At 42.6% G+C, this 20,668-nt stretch overlaps 1 protein-coding gene and 1 long non-coding RNA gene across 4 annotated transcripts in view; both read right to left on the bottom strand.

Annotated features, from left to right (window-relative positions):
* The window catches only part of LOC146490673 (uncharacterized), a 63,630-nt gene that overhangs the window by 12,513 nt on the left and 30,449 nt on the right, over nucleotides 1-20,668 (bottom strand). The gene's annotated exons all lie outside the window — the stretch shown is intronic.
* On the bottom strand, nucleotides 3,133-18,746 carry st6galnac5b (ST6 (alpha-N-acetyl-neuraminyl-2,3-beta-galactosyl-1,3)-N-acetylgalactosaminide alpha-2,6-sialyltransferase 5b). 2 transcript variants are annotated; one of them, XM_085151823.1, is made up of 5 exons: nucleotides 18,467-18,746; nucleotides 17,685-17,906; nucleotides 7,805-8,214; nucleotides 6,210-6,317; nucleotides 3,133-3,624 (listed from the first exon to the last, which is right to left on the bottom strand). In XM_085151823.1, the coding sequence occupies exons 1-5, from the start codon at nucleotides 18,485-18,487 to the stop codon at nucleotides 3,381-3,383; spliced, it is 1,005 nt and encodes a 334-aa protein (XP_085007949.1). In that variant the 5' UTR covers nucleotides 18,488-18,746; the 3' UTR covers nucleotides 3,133-3,380. The 2 variants fall into 2 exon arrangements, with proteins under 2 accessions (XP_085007949.1, XP_085007948.1); XM_085151822.1 differs by lacking the exon at nucleotides 18,467-18,746 and having other exon boundaries at nucleotides 17,685-18,456.

Here is a 20,668-nt window from a genome sequence, read left to right as displayed (position 1 = left end):
CCATAACCTTTTTCCTGATCTTAACCAGGACTTTAATGATGTTAAATAGCGTGTTTCTAAGCGATTTGAAGAAAAAGAGCTAACATGTGTAGATTGAGTCCATACGGTTCTCATTTTTCCTCATTTTTCCGAAGTCGTCATTTAGGAACGTGGTGGGTAGCCGAAAACGTAATATGTTGACGATTTGTCACCTAGCGTAAAATGTTACGCTTTGGGAGTGAGAACGTACGGAGCCCCGCAGGGGACATGGGAGAAAAAAAAATTAAGACGGACTTTTGCGAGATCTCGCAAAAGTTTTGCGAGATCTCGCAAAAGTTTTGCGAGATCTCGCAAAAGTCCGTCTTAATTTTTTTTTCTCCCATGTCCCCTGCGGGGCTCCGTAAGAACGTGTTGTTATGCCCGACAATATTTTCATCTAGCGTAAAATGTTACGCTTTGGGAGTGAGAACGTACGGAGCCCCTCAGGGGACATGGGAGACATGGGAGAAAAAAAAATTAAGACGGACTTTTGCGAAAGTTTTTTTGCAAAAGTTTTGCGAGATCCCGAGTTAGTTTTGCGAGATCTCGCAAAAGTTTTGCGAGATCTCGCAAAAGTCCGTCTTAATTTTTTTTTCTCCCATGTCCCCTGCGGGGCTCCGTAAGAACGTGTTGTTATGCCCGACAATATTTTCATGGACCGGCCTTTAAGGTGTCGCGGATAAATACAACAAAATAAAACTAGTACCGGTACCGAAAAAAAGAAGATTTATTCATAACACACATGAAAAGACCCAGGAAAACAGAGTTAACGATGAAAACGATAACAAAATAACGCTCAAAACCGATAAAAACCCTGAAAACTATACATTTCACACCTGAGCCTTTACTCTCGCGGCCCGGTACCAAACGACTCACGGACCGGTACCGGTCCGAGGCTCGGGGGTTGGGGACCGCTGTGTTAGCCTACTACTATCCTATGCGTCATCAGCACAGCACTGAAGGCATGACGTTAGCGTCATATGGAGTTTTTATTCCATTTTAATTGATAGAATAGATGAGACATGCAGTGTTTACTGTTTTCCTTTTGCCTGTTTCCTCTCTGACAGCTCAAGTGTTACTAAAGCGGCTCTGTTTTGTGTAAAAAGCACACTTGAGACAACCCTCATGGCTAGGGTTGCCAACCGTCCCTTAAAAAACGGAATCGTCCCGTATTTAGAAACAAAAGTACACGTCCCGTATTGAGCTAATAAGGGACGCACTTTGTCCCGTAATACAGTGAGAATCAAAAGTAGTCTATAAATTTTAATGTAATTAACGCTTTGTTTGAAAACATAATTCCCAGCCCCGCCCCTGCTTTGTGACCAATGAGCTGACAGCACACTTATGACAATTCGAGTATGACAATTCAGATTACCGCCCATCTCATTGGTTGAGGAAAGGTCGCTTGCGGAGACAATACCGGAAGACAACAGATGACCACAACAAAAAGCATGGCCAACAGGGAAACAAACGCCGACACTGCGGTGCAAGTCTCAGACGACAGTACACCTGAAGCTGGGCAAACACTGCGATTTTCAAACTGCACGATTGGCTCGCATGGGTTATAAGTTCGTAGGTCACGATGCAGGTCTCACACTATACCGCCCGATGCTCTGATGCGACCTGAGTCACACTGTGCCTCCATAAAATGAAGGTTATAACAGAAAATCTGTCGCTCGCTCTCCCTCTCTGTCTTTCACTCACACAGACACACACCACCATCAACTTTGCTAAATTACTAATGACAAACATGATCAGGCAGCTGTGATTGAGCAGCAATGTAAATCCAACTATTTTCACGGTTGTTGTGGTCGTGATAATTTGGTGATGCCACATCGAAAAGGCTCGGATGAGCTTTCCAAAGTTCTACAAGTTGTGCCTCCATCGCTTGAGTCCAGATCACACGCTGCACAGCCGTGCTGCTCCGTCTTTTTCACCGACGTTTACGTGTTTGCGCGTGAGCAGTGTGAGCGGCTGCGGTGACACCCTCACGAGCGATTGATGATCGGGAGCTGGTCATGAGGTGTTAATCGCTTCTCGTTACCCCACGTATACTACACGATGCACGATGAAGGCCAAAATCGGGCCGATCACCAAATTGGTCGCACGACTCAAAAATCGGCTCAAAATGGGCCAAAAATCGCACAGTGTGAGCCCAGCATTAGACCAGCAATGTTTGTTCCTCTCAGAGAAAGAAAAAAAGGCTGCAAAAGTACAGGGAAGAATGGGAAAAGGAAAACACCTGGCTGGAAAAGTGCACGATAACACCTATAAAGCGCACTGCACTGTGTGCCGGCGCACTTTTTCCATAGGCGTGCTTCTAATGGTGGGCACATGAAGAACATGAGGGGCGTGAAAGCTCGGGGAACCCTTAACCAATTTTTGTCTACCAGGCCACGGCAGAACCAGATATGGTAAACACTGGTTTGTTTGTTTTTAAACCCTCTGGTTAAGGTTAAAATGGGCATGTGCAGTGAATATCAGCGCTATGTGGCTAGAAGTGTGATAATATAATTTATTTTGTGTAATAAACAACTGCAAGGATAGATGATTACAACAAATAGATGAGTAATACATAAAAGTAATACATAGATGAATAATGATGATGAGTTATGACGCGTAATCATGGGAACAAGTGGGTTTACAAACGGGAGCAAAAGCTGAAATAATGCCTCTGCTGAAGCCAATTGCACTAAATGCACTAAATGTGCACTGTTACAAGAATATTTTTCTTTCTATTGTTTTCTATTAATTTATATAATTTTAAGTTAAGCAGGACAGAGTTCTTTTAAAGAAAGATTTACTTTTATTATCAAAAGTTAAGCATGACAGGCTTCTGTTTAAGAAAGAGACCTGTTTTATTGTGTTAATGTTGTCATTTTGAGCTAAAAATAAATGGCTAACTGATTTTTGTTTCCCATGTGTTGATATCACAAAGAATACGCATCTACTTAAATCAAATTCAAGTCAAATGGTTAAAAAAAATAATTTCACACACAAAAAAAGAGCTAAAAAATTCACCACACTGGGAAGGGTGAAGACAACTGGGTCGCCCGGCCCTGGCCACGAGGTGTCCCTTATTTATTTCTCAGGGAGTTGGCAACCCTACTCATGGCTTTGATTCCAGTATGAAATTCATCCTTTTAGAGTTACACTTCCAAAGCATTGTCGAGGCTTTGTGCTGCTGTTACGCAATGATCCCATTCTGCCAAGCTGCTTAGACAGTCGGCTAACAGCCACAAGCAGCTCGCTATGTCCTGCTGCTGTCTTGTGTATTCATACTGGCCACAAAGGGAATCTGAACGCTGATAACCATCCAAACACATATTTCACATTTCTGGGGTTCGTCTCTGGGGTGCGTTTCAGGATCCGGCTGGATTTGCAGTGTACGAGCCATTCACGGTGGTGACGATGGGAGAGGGCTTCCAGTCTGGCTGGTAAAAGTGGATGTCACGAGTTCGAGCCCAGTTTGCAAATACCGCCTTCTCTGTGATGAAACGGTGGTGGCTTCCTCGCCGATTTCTCTCGTGAGAAAGATACATGGAGCACTCGTTGGGCCCCGAGGGCTCATAGTAATGATACGGTACAGTAGGATGGGAGGAGGATCTACACAGGCGAGAAGAGAGAGGAGGGAGCCATGAAATAGCATGAAAGCCAATGCGCACAGGAGGGATGTCGAAATAGTGTGTAATTATGAGATTCATGGGTGGGGAGGGGGAAAGAAACAAGTGGGAGAGGGGAATAAAGAGAAGAAGGAACAAAGAAAAACAGAAAGATCAGAAGAATCCGCACTCACAGAAATGTTCATTATACACTCTCCTGTTCATCTGACACTCACGCTAACACAAAGCTCAGTGGAGCTTTCTGTGACACGTGAGGGTGCCATGAATTTTTCAAAGTGTTCTTTGTGTTCTTGTCCTTGTGGCCAAATGTCAGAAAATAAAATCAGCAGATTTTCCAGTGTCTCTTAAATGCTAAAAACACACGGTACAAACCTGTACAGTATATTTTCAGCAGCGCTATTTCACTGTAAAATGCGACGATGTTTTCAGTGGTGCTGGCGTCCACTGCAGGGAGTAAATGCTATATTACCAAGTTGGAAGACATCATTAAAGATGCACTAGACACGATTTTATGTGGAAAGATCAGTGGTGTCGGCACACACTAAATCACAGAGTGAGGCTGCAGCACAGAACAGAAGAAGTGTACCATTCGCTTCATGCACTATTTGGCCCACTGGCTCAAACAGGAAGTGACAAACTGAACCTGCCGTGAGGATAAAGCATCTCAATGCATATTTTAACAGACAAAACTCGACGCTAAGGAGAAAATAACATTCACAAACCAGTGAATAAGGGTTAAAAGTTCGTGCACGTGTGACACGCCCTTTCTCAGTAATTCTAATAACATTCGGTGGATTGGTATGTCTTGTTTTCTGCTGCATTGTGCAGCTCCAAACCCACTGCACCCATCAGACAAAGCTAGTTAGTAGATGTTAAATATGGTGGAACATTGATATTTCTTTTGGGAGTTGGTGGAGAGCAAAATGCTGCAAAATGCAAAATGCTCAGATGATTAAGGAGCTTATCTAAATATTTTTAATAAACATTGCTGTAAAGACACAAGAGTTAGCCTTGGGATCATTTAAACATGTGGTCCCTGGCTACATCTTAAAAGGTAAAAGGAGAAGAAGAAAAAGAAAACATACCAAAAGCCCAACAGTGAAGGGAAACAAGTTGGCAATAGGAGAACAACCAACTCACTGCTTTATATCTGCTTATCAATCAACTGATTATTAATTTATTTAACTGGCATTTCAAGTATTACTCTGCTGTCTGACGCTGACGGGTACGGAGCTCCACTCTTACACACCTTCACATTTAATGCAGACTGACCAAAAGAGCTCGTCCTCAAAGAAATAATGCAGCTGTAACGTCAGACTTCTGTCCATTTGTTTTTTGTTTATCCTAATAAACCGACTAAACCATATGGTGTAAAATCTGACAAATATGACAAACATTCATGTATTTAACAAGATTTTCAAGACTAGATAACTGTACGTCTGTAAAATTAAACATTGCCAATAATAATATGTCATTTCATCATAGGTTTTCAATGCTCTATCATACAGTAATTACATAATAGTTTGTAGCTGTCAGGTTTTGTGTGGAGGCGAGGAAGAAGGAGGACCCAAATGCTGGACTCACGGGTAGGTAGGTGAAGGTTGGTGTTTATTGTCGATGGAGTGAAGAAACAGAACAGGAGTAGGAAAGGGCTGGCTGGCTGGACGACTGACTGACTGACTGAATGAATGAATGAATGAATGAATGAAGGACTGACTGACTGAACGAATGAATGAATGAAGGACTGACTGACTGACTGACTGACTGAATGAATAAATGAATGAAGGACTGACTGACTGAAAGACTGAATGGCTAGCTGACTGAATGAATGAATGAATGAATGACTGAATGAATAAATGAATGAAGGACTGACTGACTGACTGAAAGACTGAATGGCTAGCTGACTGAATGAATGAATGAATGAATGAATGAATGAATGAATGAAGGACTGACTGACTGACTGACTGAAAGACTGAATGGCTAGCTGACTGAACGCAGGCGGAAACGACAACATAACATCAATGACACGACAAGGGCTGAAGGGAAGAGAGGGCTTAAATACATGACTAACAATGACAACGATTGGAGACAGGTGAGTGAACAGCTGAACATAATGAACTAATGATAAATGGGAAGAGGACTGAACATAATGCACACAGACCAAGGCTAACACAATAAAACAGGAAGTGGAACAGGCAGTAGATAAACAGTGAACGTGAACTGAAAATACTGGGTCAACGACCCAGAAACCCTGACAGTAGTCTATTCAAATTCCCATCACACGCCTTGGTACTTAAAAACATATCATATTTTAGAATGGTGGGGTCTTTACTTTATAACATCAAATAAAAACCCTGCTGGCCTTTTACCCAATCATAAACTGACACAATATTACTAAAAACCAAAATATTTAAATTGCATGGATCTATGTTTTGGCCATGGTGGTTTATCAATAAATATCCACAAGTCATATTAATCTTCCAACAGTTAAGGAATGCTAAGTTTTTTTAAAAAATGAAGCAAAGCTAATAAATATTTGGAGAAGAAAAAGAAACTGCAGGAATCTACCTGCAGGAATCAGGAGGCACCATGCCATAGACGTTGATTCTATCACACAGCTCCAGGGCTATAGCCATAGTAAACCAGCCGGTGCTCAACCAGGAGTTGGAACTCTTCCTGGAAGAAAAGAGAAGCTGTTCAGAAAAGATTAAAGATGGTAAAACCGTTGTTTTTAGATTTCATCTGATCAGTCGCTGAAGAGGAAACCCTGCAGCCGACTGTGTGACAGTTGATACATGGGCTGTTATAAAAAAGAAATAGAATAGAAAATAAAATAAAGATAAATACATAAAAACATTCATTCTGACACCGGCTATTGCTACATGAGAGCAGAAGTCACTGGGTTGCCATTCAAATGCAACATTTTTCATTCAGTTTTCAATCTGTTGGCTTATTGTTCACATGCAAATGAGTTTAGATGAATAGCTGCATTCACGACAATGAGGTGTCTTTGTCTCCCGTTGTCTTTTTTGCAAGGTCACATTCAGCCATTTTTCACTTTGCCTGTCCCGCGTATGCAAAGAGACAATTACCATGTATTAAAAGTCAGGAAACGTGGCTCCGCTTCATATTCTCTATAAAAGCAAAGAACGTGTAGAAATCTTTGGTAACCCAGCTTGAGATGTTAGATGATAAAATTATTTTCTTTTTTCCAGCCGAGACTTTTGTGAGCTGTTTCTTTAGAACGTTATTACTTTTTAATGCAATATTAAAGATAATTTTATTTCAGATGCAGGATTGGGAATACAGTGCAAGCATTTCACTTCCTGATGCCTACCAGCTGCATACACTTGTTAGGCTTTCCCATAGGAAAATGATACCTTTGCATAAAATGTACACAGGAGGTATCTGTAGATCCCTCTGAAACCTTACACTGATGATGAAATGCTGCTTCCTGGAAATGTAACTACATGTCACATTAACACAGCCTGCAATGGTTGTGATTGGCCAGTTTAGTAGCATGGATTCTTCCCATACATTACTTTTTTTCTCCAGTTTTCAGATCAGTGAGTGAATGATGATCATAGCCTCAAGATAAGGACTCGCAGATGTCCTGAGGGGAGATTGCCAAAACGATCACGAATGCTGGCAAAGGTGTCGGCCACTCATGTAGTTACATCTACAAAGATTGAGTCACATGTATCAAAGGGTTCTGGCATGTCTGGGAGCTGCTGCAGCTCTTCATTAAAGCCTCATCCAAATCGCAGCCTCGCGCTCAGCTCATATATCCATCACATCCTGTTTGCACAGGTTTGGAGTTTGTTCACAAATTGTATTTTACATCTCGAAGGGAATATCAGTGTCTGGTGCATCCTGCTGTTTTTGCATTCTTTAAACTGTGTTTACGTTTATGCATCAAAACAAAAAATAATGAATAATGAATCTCTTACTCCTGCCTTTGCTTATGAAAAACATGCATCTGCTGTGTACTGAATTCTGTACATAAAACAATAGGTAAGAAATTAGCGCTTTCTATCTTTGTAATATATTCCCCTAAAATGTAAACACTAATGACAGTTCTTTTGTGTGTTGTGTGTCTCTTGATTTCTTTGTCTCATTCAAGTCCCAAAAATATAAAACTCACTCATCATGTGAATATTTACCTGTCAATCCCAGTTTCCTTTTTAAATAGTTCATCAAACTTCAGCATCTTGATCCTGGAAATAATGTAGATTTTAAGTTTGGGTAGCAGCTGGTTTAAAAGCTTCAGGTTGTTGTAAACATGGCCTTTTCCATCACGTCTCATGCAACTGCTTGGTCCCCAGAAGATGAACACTGTGTCTTGGCTCATGTTGAGGAGCTCCTGCCTGCTCCGCAGCACCCTCTGCAGGCTGGAGTGAGCTATAACACGCAGGCTTGCGCGCCGACCGACGTCCTGCTGATACCCGAGGCTGGGAGCATCGTTCATACGAATAACACACTCCGAGCGGTCGATTTCTTCGCCCCTCTTGCTCGCTGTCAGTTGCCCAGAGCTGGTCACCAGGGCACAAGTCCTGCAGTGCATTTTCAGCGGCTGTGAAGTTCAAAGTTAAAAAGTCAGACATCGTTGCAGTTTCATTCACATTATGTAATGAGACAAAGTGGTGGGAGAGAAAAATCCAACCACAAGTCACAGATGGTAAATGGCCTGTATTTGTATAGCACTGTACTAGTCCCTAAGGACCCCAAAGCACTTCACATATCCACCCATTCACACACTGGTGATGGCAGCTACATTGTAGCCACAGCCACCCTGGGGCGCACTGACAGAGGCGAGGCTGCCAGACACTGGCGCCACCGGACCCTCTGACCACCACCAGTAGGCAACGGGTGAAGAGTCTTGCCCAAGGACACAACGACGAGACTGTCCAAGCCGGGGCTCGAACCGGCAACCTTCCAATTACAAGGTGAACTTCCAACTCTTGAGCCACGATCGCCCCAGATGGACTTAACAGTTTCAGATAAATAAGTTTAAATCTCTCTGGCACTCCGTAAAACCAGATGTAGAGCGAGGTGTTCAGAGCGAGGTCCTAACTTGATGTGCAAGCTACTGTATTATTTTTACTTACATGATTGAAAATGTATCTTAAACACATGAAGATAAAAAGTGTGTTAAAAAGTGTTTTTTAGCCTTTGAGAACCAGAAACCAACAATATTTGCGTTCAGTAGTTGTTGACATATTTAAATGTGGGGAATGAGATACTAGTCAAGTCAAATCTAATTTTTTCTGAGATGCTCTGCTTGATTTTAAAATGTGGCAACCACGAAAAGCTTAAGCAAGCTTGAAGCATATAAAGCATCTCTTTTCCTTGGGATTACTCCTCACCCCCCACCCAACCCTGTGGCTTGTCACGTGCTCCAATGTTGTAATGTGGACATTTATGTGCTCTCTGTGCAGAGGAGTTTTTTTGTTTCCTGTTCTCATGCCGTCCTCCCATAGGTGCCCAGCACGAGTAGAGGTCTCTTTTTTTCCTCTTGTATTTTCCCATTGTAGTGTACTTTTTCAGTGTTTTCTCTGTAACGCTGCCGATCTCCGACTTGTATTCCCATGTGATGTCTTTGTTGTGTGTGTAAGTCGGGGGGGGGGGGGGGGGGGGGGGGGGGGGGGTCCTATTCCTCTGCAGGGCAACCTGCATATGGCCAATGAAGCATTCATTCATTCATTCATTCATTCATTCATTCATTCATTCATCTCTGAGATTGGGGCGAAAGTGGGGATTTTAACACTGGAGTTTAAAGCAAATTCATGTAGAGACCTTTCAATCATTGATTATGATTCGGCTGCATCCAGACGGCTCTTGAATCAAGCAGTTAGACTTCACACATCTCAACATAACACATTTATTCAGCAGTTTTCACTTAAAATAAAAAAAACATAAAACACGGACGACATGCACTGGTCGAAATCCTGTTCATGCAGCTTTTTTGTGCAGCATTGGAGTGAAGAGTGCTTGTTTGGGCTTGAATTGTATGAACCAGGTATTCATGTTGTGGCATCCAACCAGGTTTTTCAAACTTGAAAACTGAATGATCCGACAGCAAACACCCAGAGACTCTTCACATGAATTATTCCCCACCCTAATAGAGAGCTGCATTGGCATTCTGAACTGTGCTCGGTACTTCACACTCCATCAGGTTCTGAGGTGGGAAGGTGTGTGTGCGTGTGTGTGTGTGTGTGTGTGTGTGTGTGCGCAGACAGGTGATTTTACCAGCGCCAGAGGCTGCACTGCTACCACAGCTATATTTATAATACACCCCCACTATCTGTGACCCCACACTGAATGATTGCCTTGTGTGCATGTGTGTCTCTTTGTAAATGTGTGCATGAGTGCAGTGTCTGGGGATGTCTGTGAATCTGTGTGGCGAGTTCAGTGTAGCCCCAAAATATGTAATGAAATCACGTTTCTCTGGCGAGAATTTGCAACAGTCTGAAAAACATCGAGATCCAAAACTAGTTGGAATTCCTTCAAACGAACACACTCAAAGTCTTTGTTCGGAACGCTCATCACATTTCCATTCTCCAGCAGATTTCCCCCCTGAAAATCATCCCTGTTGGGATGTGCGCGCTCTCTCAATATCAGGTAGGTTGGAGCAAATTACACACTTGGTTGCACAAACACACCCTCCCCGTCTTGGCTGGGAAGAATCACAGTCCTTTTAGGTCTTTCTTTCTCTGCAGACAACAGAGAGACAGAAAGTGCATTTGCCCCTAAGCACTGTCCAAGCAATTACCGCAAAGCATAATCCAAATTATAATAATGTTAAAAGTCAGGAAGGTGTGTTAAACAAGTGAAAGTCAATTGAAGGTTGCCAGGCTGGTGTCATAGTTTAAAGTGCCTGTGAAATAATAAAAGTGTCCTTGACAGCGATGCTGAAGTTCCAGCTTCGGCTCCCAGAGCTTCTGACAGCTTGATGTTGCTGGGAAATAGGCACTTATAAATCCTGTATCACAGCGAGACTGGCTTTCAAAATCACAAGCAGAATATTTCAGAGGCCAGGCAGCTGAAGGTGCAACCCACAGACTAGTGACTGGATAAATACATGAATGGAATTCATTACAAGTAGTTTTCACTCATAATCAGCCTTGAATTACCTTTGATTTGTCCTTTGATTCGTGAAACAACCATCACTTTAACACCTGCTGACTCCTACGCACCCATATTCAGACTTTATTATGCAGACAGAAGGTTGTCTACCTTGATCAATGGGGGTGGGGGAAAAAATGGATACTGTGTAGTATGGTGATATTTTGTTTGCTAATAATGTATCGATACAGGGACAGCAGAAATCGATATTTTGTTACAAAAAGGTTTTTGTGCTCTGACTTCAGAGCATGTTGATCCTTTTTCTGAGCAAGAATCCTGACATTCCTTCACTGTCCAAATGTGTTTAACTTGTTTTTGGCAGCAATAAACATGACAGTTTACTTATTTTAATTTAAGACATGTTTTATTTTAATTAAGTTTAAAACTTTTTTATTTAATGTAAAATTATATTTTGTTTTAATTGACTTTCAAATTCTTCAGTTGCTGAAGGGGCTGCATAGTTTTCATAAACTGCATAGTTCAGAATAGCTATAATTGTACCAGATGGTTGATTCAGTTAAGTTGGACTAGACTGTAATACAAACCGTTCAGTTTGTCAACAATCAAACTGAAATGAGAGAAAGACTGAGTGTGAGACTTTGATATTAGAGAAAATGAGGATTGATAAAGTTTACCTTTATGTACAGAATCTGAATATCGCAAAATATTTTTTAATATTGCAATAATATCGTATCGTGTGTTAAGTATTGTGATAATATCGTATCGTGGGATGTATGGTGATTCCCACCTCTATTGATCAATAGTGGCACAACCTATAAATCAATACGCTTTCCTGAATTAACGTGACCTAAAAAGACGCTAATTTCAACCGAGGCTGTTCACTGAAACATGATGTGAAGCTGACTGGATTAACGAGGTCCATATTGTTAAGAGCAGGACAAGAAGATGCAGTTCGGAGTACGGCTCTGGTTCCAGTCCCGGTCAATTACCGCCCACTCTCTGACTCCAGACTAATCAGTATGATCCTGATTATACACTTCCCAGGGGAACCCAACATCATAATTGCTTTCAGAGCAAACCCCATCAGTCAACCTTTGATATTGAACAAGAGCTTCTTCTATTGTGCCTCCAGTCTCCAAATTCATGTCTGCAAACTTACTCGGTTTAAAAAGGTTACAGCGCACAGACTTGGAGGAAGAAGTCTTGGGATGAGGTATTTAGAGGTCAGACAGACGTGATGAAGAAAACCTGGGAAAAAAAACGTCTCTTGCTGTCGTAATTAACCACAGATTAAACCCCAGATAAGGAACCTGAAGATTTACACCTGCTTGTCTCTCACCACCAGTCTCTGACTTATCTTTTGGACTAAGTTATTTTTTTTAGATTTAGGTAAAGCTGTTAGGTTTATGATCAACATGTAGGGTCAAGGTTGGAAGAAGAGCGTGTTTTAGCCAAAGACATTACAAAACTGAATTACCTTCAATCAGAGATTTTTGTCCACTTGTTCATATGACTGTTAGATATCCAGGTAACTTGCTTTGGTGTCTGTTTAGCACTGGTTATAATGGTATTAGTATAGTGCTTTTCTAGTCCTTAAGGACCCCAAAGCGCTTTACACTACATTCAGTCATTCACACACTGCTGATAGCAGCTACATTGTAGCCACAGCTGCCCTGGGGCGCACTGACAGAGGCGAGGCTGCCGGACACTGGCGCCACCGGGCCGTCTGACCACCACCAGTAGGCAAATATGGGGTTAGTATCTTGCCCAAGGATATTTGGAGGCAGCCTGGGATCAAACCACCGACCTTCTGATTAGTGGCTGACCTGCTCTGCCACCTGAGCTACAGCCACCCCAGTCTACAGCAGGGGTGGGCAATTCCAGGCCCCGAGGGCCGGTGTCCCTGCAGATTTTAGATGTGTCCTTGAACCAACACAGCTGATTTAAACGGCTAAATTAGCTCCTCAACATGTCCTGAAGTTCTCCAGAGGCCTGGTAACGAACTAATCATGTGATTCAGGTGTGTTGACCCAAGGTGAGATCTAAAACCTGCAGGACACCGGCCCTCGGGGCCTGGAATTGCCCACCCCTGGTCTACAGAGACTGCTAGAAGGTAGTGGAGTGGGCACACTCCATATTGTATCTCAGCTGACTCTTAGACTCAAGCCCAGTGGTCTCCACAGAGACATTTTCAGAAACAATTTCAGAACAATAATTGGGGCTTTATTTATTTTATTTTCAGCTGCAGATTTGAAGTTCACTTATGGAAGCTTAACTGTAGAAACACGCTATCTGCAGTGTGCCTCGATAATGAGTTTGTAATCATTTTCAGATAATAACAAAGATCTCTGCATACACAGAAAAATTCACAGACAATACTGTTTGATTTGGTTTTAGACTTTTTTATTGGATTCTGATTATAGTGAGCAATAGAAAGACTTCTGTCACGGTAGCATCCTGTGATAGGAGCAGCAGTGGGGAAAAAAAACAAGATGCGTTTTCTAGAAATGAATTAAAATCATTTAGATGTTGAACAGTGTCACTGAATGCTTTCCAAAGTGCACAGAATTGGGCTAGTGGCTCAGCTGAGAGCAGGAGATGGAAAAAGCGCCTCTGCTGTGGCATGAGGGATTCACGATCAGTGCTGCTTTCTTTTCCCAGAGACCAATTAATTACAACGAAATCCTCCCGACAGTTCCCCTAGACGTCTCATTAAGCTCCTGCCAATGACACACAATCAGGTCGCGATTCCAAACCTGTTCTCAATTTGAGGAAATAGTTAAGACAATAACAGCACCTGTCTTCTTCTTCTGCTCAAGTCAACCAAGAGAGAGAGATGAGACAAAAATCATTTCCTGCTGGTGATGTTTATGATTTCCTCTTGACTATTGCTATTCGCCTAATTTTTCAGTAAAAACTAGACAACAAATTAGGCGTTGTATTATCATTCTGAGCGTTACAGCTGATAACATCCAGGAGTGCTCCCTTACCTTGAGCTGAATTTAAATGTGTATATCCTAAGTCATCCATTAAGAGAGCTCAAAGAGCTGAATTTATTTTGTTCCTGCTTTTTTCCACACGCCGACTGATAATATAAGCTGCCTTTGTACACTACGAGACGGCTTTAAATTGAACGTCAGTCAGGTAAAGACAGCATTATAATGGCGCCCATTCCTCCCAGGCTGGCTGCATTAAAAGCTGTCAGAGCACAAAGAGGCATTGCCCATAATAAGTAGGTACATCATAAAGTCGCGCCGGCACACAGTCCGCACTCGTGCTTTCACACCGGCTTTGTGATTAGAGACTATAAAGGCCAATGTAGATTGGCTCTGCTGACAGTTCTTCAAAGGTCAACATCTCTTTAACTCGAATCGGCAAAACATCAGTGAGGCTGCAAAGATGAGGAGCCAAGCAGAAGAATGCGTTAACCTGCGTGCGTGAAAGAATCTGTTCAAGTCAGCAGCTCGAATCGCTGCAACACGCCACAGAAAAGAAACACATACTAGAGGCAGAAATCTCCCCAAAAGAAAACTTGCAGACGCTGCAGAAGTCGTACAGAGAGAAACACAATGAGAAACTATTCCACACAAATATGCACCTTAACTCCGATGTGTGATCTCACAGTACGGAGATTTGTGGGTTTCTGCTGCTGTTTTCTTTTCACACATTTAAGCAACGAGATGAGAACAGAGGAAAGCCAAATGTTAAGCTTATAACCCTCTGCTACATGAGGCAGCACAGTCTTAGTGATTAATGTGTGCTGGGTGTTTCGCCACCTCTTGGGTGATGCATAAATGAGCAAAGCCGCCACAGACCACCACCCACCTTAGTGAAATCACAGCCCATGTGAACAAGATATGCACACAAGTATTCAGGCAATAATCAGGGTCCAGCAGGCACACCAGATAGAGCTTTTCTCACATTCCCAAGCATCTCTGGCTCTGATGGGGGCATAAAATTTTAACAGCGCGTCTGCGTGATGGTGTGTGTCTCTGTGTCTGCACGCACACTTGTGTCAAAGCCAAGATTCCCTCCACTCGAAGCAGCAGCAGACCTGAGATGACCCTAATAGGAACTATACGCAAGGATCCACCCACTCCACAGATCCTGCAGCAGGTCTGCTCTGGTTAGTCACTCTTGGGCTCTGACAGAGGATGAAGCAGCAGCAGCAGAGCTTGAATATCCCCCAATGGGAAGGAGGTACGGAGTGACACTAAGCAGTATGAAACTGTCGCAGTGTGGATCCATCACAAATCACCTGTCAGCTAGGAGGGGTTGATGAACGGGAGAGACCATGAATAATAAAGTGCCCACGCGCAAAGTCCAAAGTGAAGCAGCTTATGTTCATTTCTCCTAAGATTACCTGCAAAATCTGAGCTAAATGATTCTTTTTCCTTTGCTTTAAAGGGATATGATCTCAGAGGAGCGCTGATCTTAGAATCAAGCTGACTCAAGACAGCACAGAGACGAATCCAACAGGCCTAAGCAGGATCAATCCTCTCTTCAAAGCAGCATGACTCTCACACTCGTTCATTGATCGCTGAGGAGTGTAAGGTGAACACTAAGCAAAACTTTTTCTCTCCAAATCCGTTCCTGTGCTGCCTGAGCATTGCAGCATGCTTTCCACTCTGCTGTATATTGTTGTCAGCGAGGGGACACGTGATGCTGTGCGAATCTATCTCAAAGACGAGCCTGTGATAATGCAGTGGGTCAGAGAATCGGGCCTTTGTACTATATTACTGTTGAAGGTGCCGCTTACACGACCAGAAGATTACAGTGGTCATATCTTGAGTAGACATTATAGTTGAAATGCACCCTGATTTAAGTGCTTTTGTCCCTAAATATTTTATGCCGAAGACATTAATTATGAATTAAGCAACAGAGTGAACTATAAAGAGAACTTTGAGGTCATGCTTAAGAGATGAGATGGTATTATAAAAGCCTTTGAGGGCTAAATAAACCTTTAATAGACTCGTGCTGCTTTCTTAATGAAAATTGTTAAGCAATTTTAATTAACTGGTTTTCAGAACTTTTTTATTGTTGTGAAAAGTTAAAACGAAAAGGCCTCACTGCTGCTGCTGCTGCAGCAAAAAGGAAAACTGTCTGGCACATAAAGTAGTATAAAAATTAAATACACAAATGAGTTTTCAGTCACTGGGGGGGATTTTAAAAAACTCATTTTTAAGTAAGTAAGTAAGTAAAATTTATTTATATAGCACATTTCACAGATAAAAATCACAAAGTGCTTTACAATAAGATCAGACATACAAGTTAAAATTTATTAAAAGCCCGTTTGTATAAAAATGTCTTCAGCTGCTTTTTAAAGGAGTCAGTAGAGTCTAGACAGCGTAAAGACAACGGCAGAGAGTTCCAGCCTCGGTGCCTGAAAAGCTCGATCCCCACGTGTTTTAAACCCAGTATGAGGGACCACCAGTAGCCTCTGACCTGAAGACCTAAGTGCTCGGGATGAAGCATGAGGTTTCAACAGGTCAGAGATATACTGGGGAGCTTCACCGTGCAGAGCTCTAAAAGTTACAACTATAATTTTAAAATGAACCCTAAAATTTACAAGCAACCAATGAAGAGAAGCCAAAACTGGAGTAATGTGTGACCTCTTATTTGTACCAGTTAAAAGTCTCGCCGCTGCATTCTGTACAGACTGAAGGCGATCCAGAGCTGATTTGTTGAGACACGTAAAAAGACCGTTACAATAATCCAAACGAGAAGAAATAATAGCACGAATAATCATCTCAAGTTCTGCCTTTGACACCAGTCTGAGTTTAGAAATGTTTCTTAGATGATAAAAACAGTTCCGGACAAGTTGTTTAGAGAGTTTCTCAAGAGACATTGAACTGTCAAATATAACACCTAAGTTTCTGAGACTCGACTGAAATGAAGGGTCTAAAAAACTGATATGCTGCCTAATTTCTGAGAGCATGTGATCAGGTGCAATAATCAAAGTTTCTGTTTTATCTGCATTTAACTGAAGGAAATTGTCATTTAACCATTGTTTGATTTCTGACAGACAATTATTTAAACAAGACACTTTATACAACTCAGAAGCTTTGAAAGAACAGTACAACTGAATGTCATCAGCATAGAGATGATAAGAAATATTATTGTAACGTCTGATAATGTGGCCTAGAGGGAGGATATACAGCAAAAAGAGAATAGGACCTAAAACAGCTGAACTCTGCATGCTACTCTCTGCTTTACCTGGATGACAGCAGAATACAAATTAGGTACAGCTGCTAAAAAACAACAAAAACAAAGCAATCAGCGCAATCAATGTGCTTTCTGATGGATAGATGTTTATAATATGACCATCCGATTACAAAGATGTCCAAATGCACAGGGTGAATTCACCTTCCTTTGTGTAGTCTGATGGAGATGGTTGGAAAACTGTTAATTTGTCAAAAACGTCATAAAGATGCTGAATTCGAATTTCTTGCTCTTTTCCAAACATTGTCGCTCTGCAGTATGTTATGACCCATGAGTTTCTGCCGTGTCACTGGTTTCTGTGCATCCATGTGCCTAAATCAAAACACATTTAGCCACCAGACACTTCACTTCACCTCCAAACATATATTTTCCAGGACTAAACCTCCTCCTCTCTGTGCAGGCACCTAATGCACTGGCAAGGACCCAAACACTCCAAACAAACACTGCGATTGTGTGTTGTGTGATATCTTTGATATCTTTGAAAATGGAAACAGTTTCATTATTGATTTTCAGATGAGATAACATTACTGCTAAACATCTGAGATGATCCTGCACATTTTCAATTCCTAAGCAGCTTTTATAAAACAAAAAAGACAAAAACAAACGTGGACCATAATATCTCTGTTTGTAATATGCATGCAAGTGCTCTGGAGTTTCAAAGAACCAGGTGCAGCATCATTACCGCCCATAACAGGACTTGACTTGGTTCACAGGGCACAGATGGTCCGTATTTACCTTATGATCCATGACACCTGAGTACCCCTCCAGAGATGTTGTTTGGAGTCTCTGTGATCTGTCCGGTACTTTAGTGGACTGAACTCGCGCATCCAAACGGTAAGAGGACGATGAGGAGGAAGAAGTTGACGAGGAAGCTGATCTGTCACCAGAGCTGCTGTTGTACACCAACAAAAAGCCGGTAACCATGGTAACGACGATGATGCCACTAACCCCTTGGCACTGCAGGGACACGTGAAACACCAGAAACACAAATCTCAACATCACGCCAGAGCACTTGATCTGAGCGGTTCAGTCAGTTCAGGACCGACACAAGCTTGAGGATAAATCTGCACCTTTGCTCAGGATTGTTTTTCGTTCTTTCTTTTTGACTAATTAACTGCCAGCTTTCAAAGCAAACGCAACATAACACATGCAAGGCTGAAAACGCAACGCCAGCTATTCTTCTCAAATGCGCTCAACATGCTCTGTCAACAAGGAAACACGTTTTAAAACGAGGCTGCAAAAATACTGTTAGGTTGCTCAGTTCAGACGTGTCATATTTAACCCCATCCCCACTCACAACCCACGCAGGAAAAACAACTTTAAACGGCCGAGCTGTTGTAGGATTATTCTCTGTGAATATTACGCGTATGTGGCAAAGTGCAACTGGGTCACATTCAGTGAAAGAGCTCAGTCTGCAACTCCACTTCTGAGAGGCACAAATATATATATATATATATAAAAGCTCCCCACAGCGGAATATTACAGTGATACTTCCGACGGCTTTCATTCATAATTACCACTTTTATCTTCATCTTCATTTCCCCTTTTGTCGGTTCTTCATGCTAGGCGTCGGGACTCTTCAGCATGCAACACTTGAGCGGCGGCATTACTGGGATCAGCGCGCAGCTAAAGAAAACGACACTCCACTACTCTTCTCCCGTTCTCTCCTGGAAGCCCTCATTCAACAGCGCGCTCCTCATGGTCCTAAACAACTCATCTTCCCGACTTTCCTCCCCCTCCTTAGAGGGTTTCAGGTGTTACTTGGAGACATACAGCCTTTTCTAAACAGTAACACTCCTGCACCGTTTCTCTGTCAATATAAATTCACATGTATTAATCTCTGGTGTTATAGACATGTGAATTTATTTAAAAAAAATACTTCAAATGATTAAGAAAAAACAGGTAAAAAAAACAAAACAAAAAAACATCTGTCCCCCATGTTTCTCCAAAGCTCTCAGAAATGAGTTTAGTTAGATATATTAAAGCATCAACTGGGCAATAATTGATTCCATGCCGGATGGTCGGCTCTGAGCATTTCTGCTCTCTGGGTGAAAATGTGTTGATGCCAGAGGAGAATGGCTCGATTTCTGTGAGGCGATAACAAGACAACAGCCACTCAAATAACCACTCGTTGCCACCAAGGTATGCAGAAGAACACCTCTGTTCCTTGTTGAACCTTAAATCAGATGAACAGCAACAGAAGGCCACGCTAGGTGTCATTAATGTCAACTAAGAATGGGAAACATGAATCCATCCAGTTTTGGCTCACTGTTTCTGGCATAATGCCATAGGGGGTCTCATTTTGGCACATCATGGGCTCCATGGCACCAACTGAGCATTGTTTAAACACCACCGTATTGCTGCTGACCATGTCATCCCTTTATGACCACAGTGTACCCATCTTCTGATGGCTGCACAATGTCTCAAAACTCAAATACTCTCCTACTGGCTTCTTGAGTTTGACAATGAGTTCACTGCACTCAAATGCCCTCGGCAGTCAATCTCAAACCAACAGAGCATCTTTGGGATATGGTGGAGTGGGAGATTTACATCATGGATGTGTAGATGATGTTTCCAGAACCTTGTTTAATCCATGAACAATTAAAGCCGAAGGAACTGTACTAGCAAGATGTAACTGATGAAGCATCCGGTATCTCCTCAAGAAATAAAAGATGCGTGTTGCACTGTTTCTTCTAGATGTAAGGCATTTGGTAAAATAGAAAAACAAATGAGGCAATATTCTGATTATATTCTAAACGTTTAACTTTACCTGGATTTTTACAGTAAATAAAAATATTCAATACATTTACACATATTTCATTTTGTGTCTCCCTCTACCTGATGGATCCACCACAATGTAAAGACAATGATTTCTGCAGGGGTGAGATAGAGCTTTAGTTAGTAAGCACTGTGCAATGTTTCCAAATGTATCAATTAATATATAAATAACTGAATTCATAATTTTTATGGACAGGATTTCTAGGCGCAGCCAAGTGGCGGAGGGCTTTCACTTTGGTGGCCTCAGGATCTCATCTCTGATCTTTGCGGATGATGTGGTTCTGTTGGCTTCATCGGGTGAGGGCCTCCAGCTCGCACTGGAGCGGTTCGCAGCCGAGTGTGAAGCAGCGGGAATGAGGATCAGCACCTCCAAATCTGAGGCCATGGTTCTCAGCCGGAAAAGGGTGGAGTGCCCACTCCGGGTCGGGGATGAGGTCCTGCCCCAAGTGGAGGAGTTCAAGTATCTCGGGGTCTTGTTCGCGAGTGATGGGAGAAGGGAGCCGGAGATCGACAGACGGATTGGGGCTGCAGCTGCAGTAATGCAGACGCTGCACTGGTCCGTCGTGGTGAAGAGGGAGCTGAGTGTAAAAGCGAAGCTCTCAATTTACCGGTCGATCTACGTCCCTACCCTCACCTATGGCCACGAGCTGTGGGTAGTGACCGAAAGGACGAGATCGCGGATACAAGCGGCGGAAATGAGCTTCCTCCGAAGGGTGGCTGGCATCTCCCTTAGAGATAGGGTGAGAAGTTCGGCCATCCGGGAGGGGCTCAGAGTAGAGCCACTGCTGCTCCACATCGAAAGGAGCCAGTTGAGGTGGTTTGGGCATCTGATAAGGATGCCTCCTGGGCGCCTCCTGGGTGAGGTGTTCCAGGCATGTCCCACCGGGAGGAGGCCCCGGGGCAGACCCAGGACACGCTGGAGAGATTGTATCTCTCGGCTG

Source organism: Neolamprologus multifasciatus, chromosome 23, assembly GCF_963576455.1.
Source record: "Neolamprologus multifasciatus chromosome 23, fNeoMul1.2, whole genome shotgun sequence".
Lineage (NCBI taxonomy): Eukaryota > Metazoa > Chordata > Actinopteri > Cichliformes > Cichlidae > Neolamprologus > Neolamprologus multifasciatus.
This window is presented reverse-complemented; position numbering and strand designations above follow the sequence as displayed.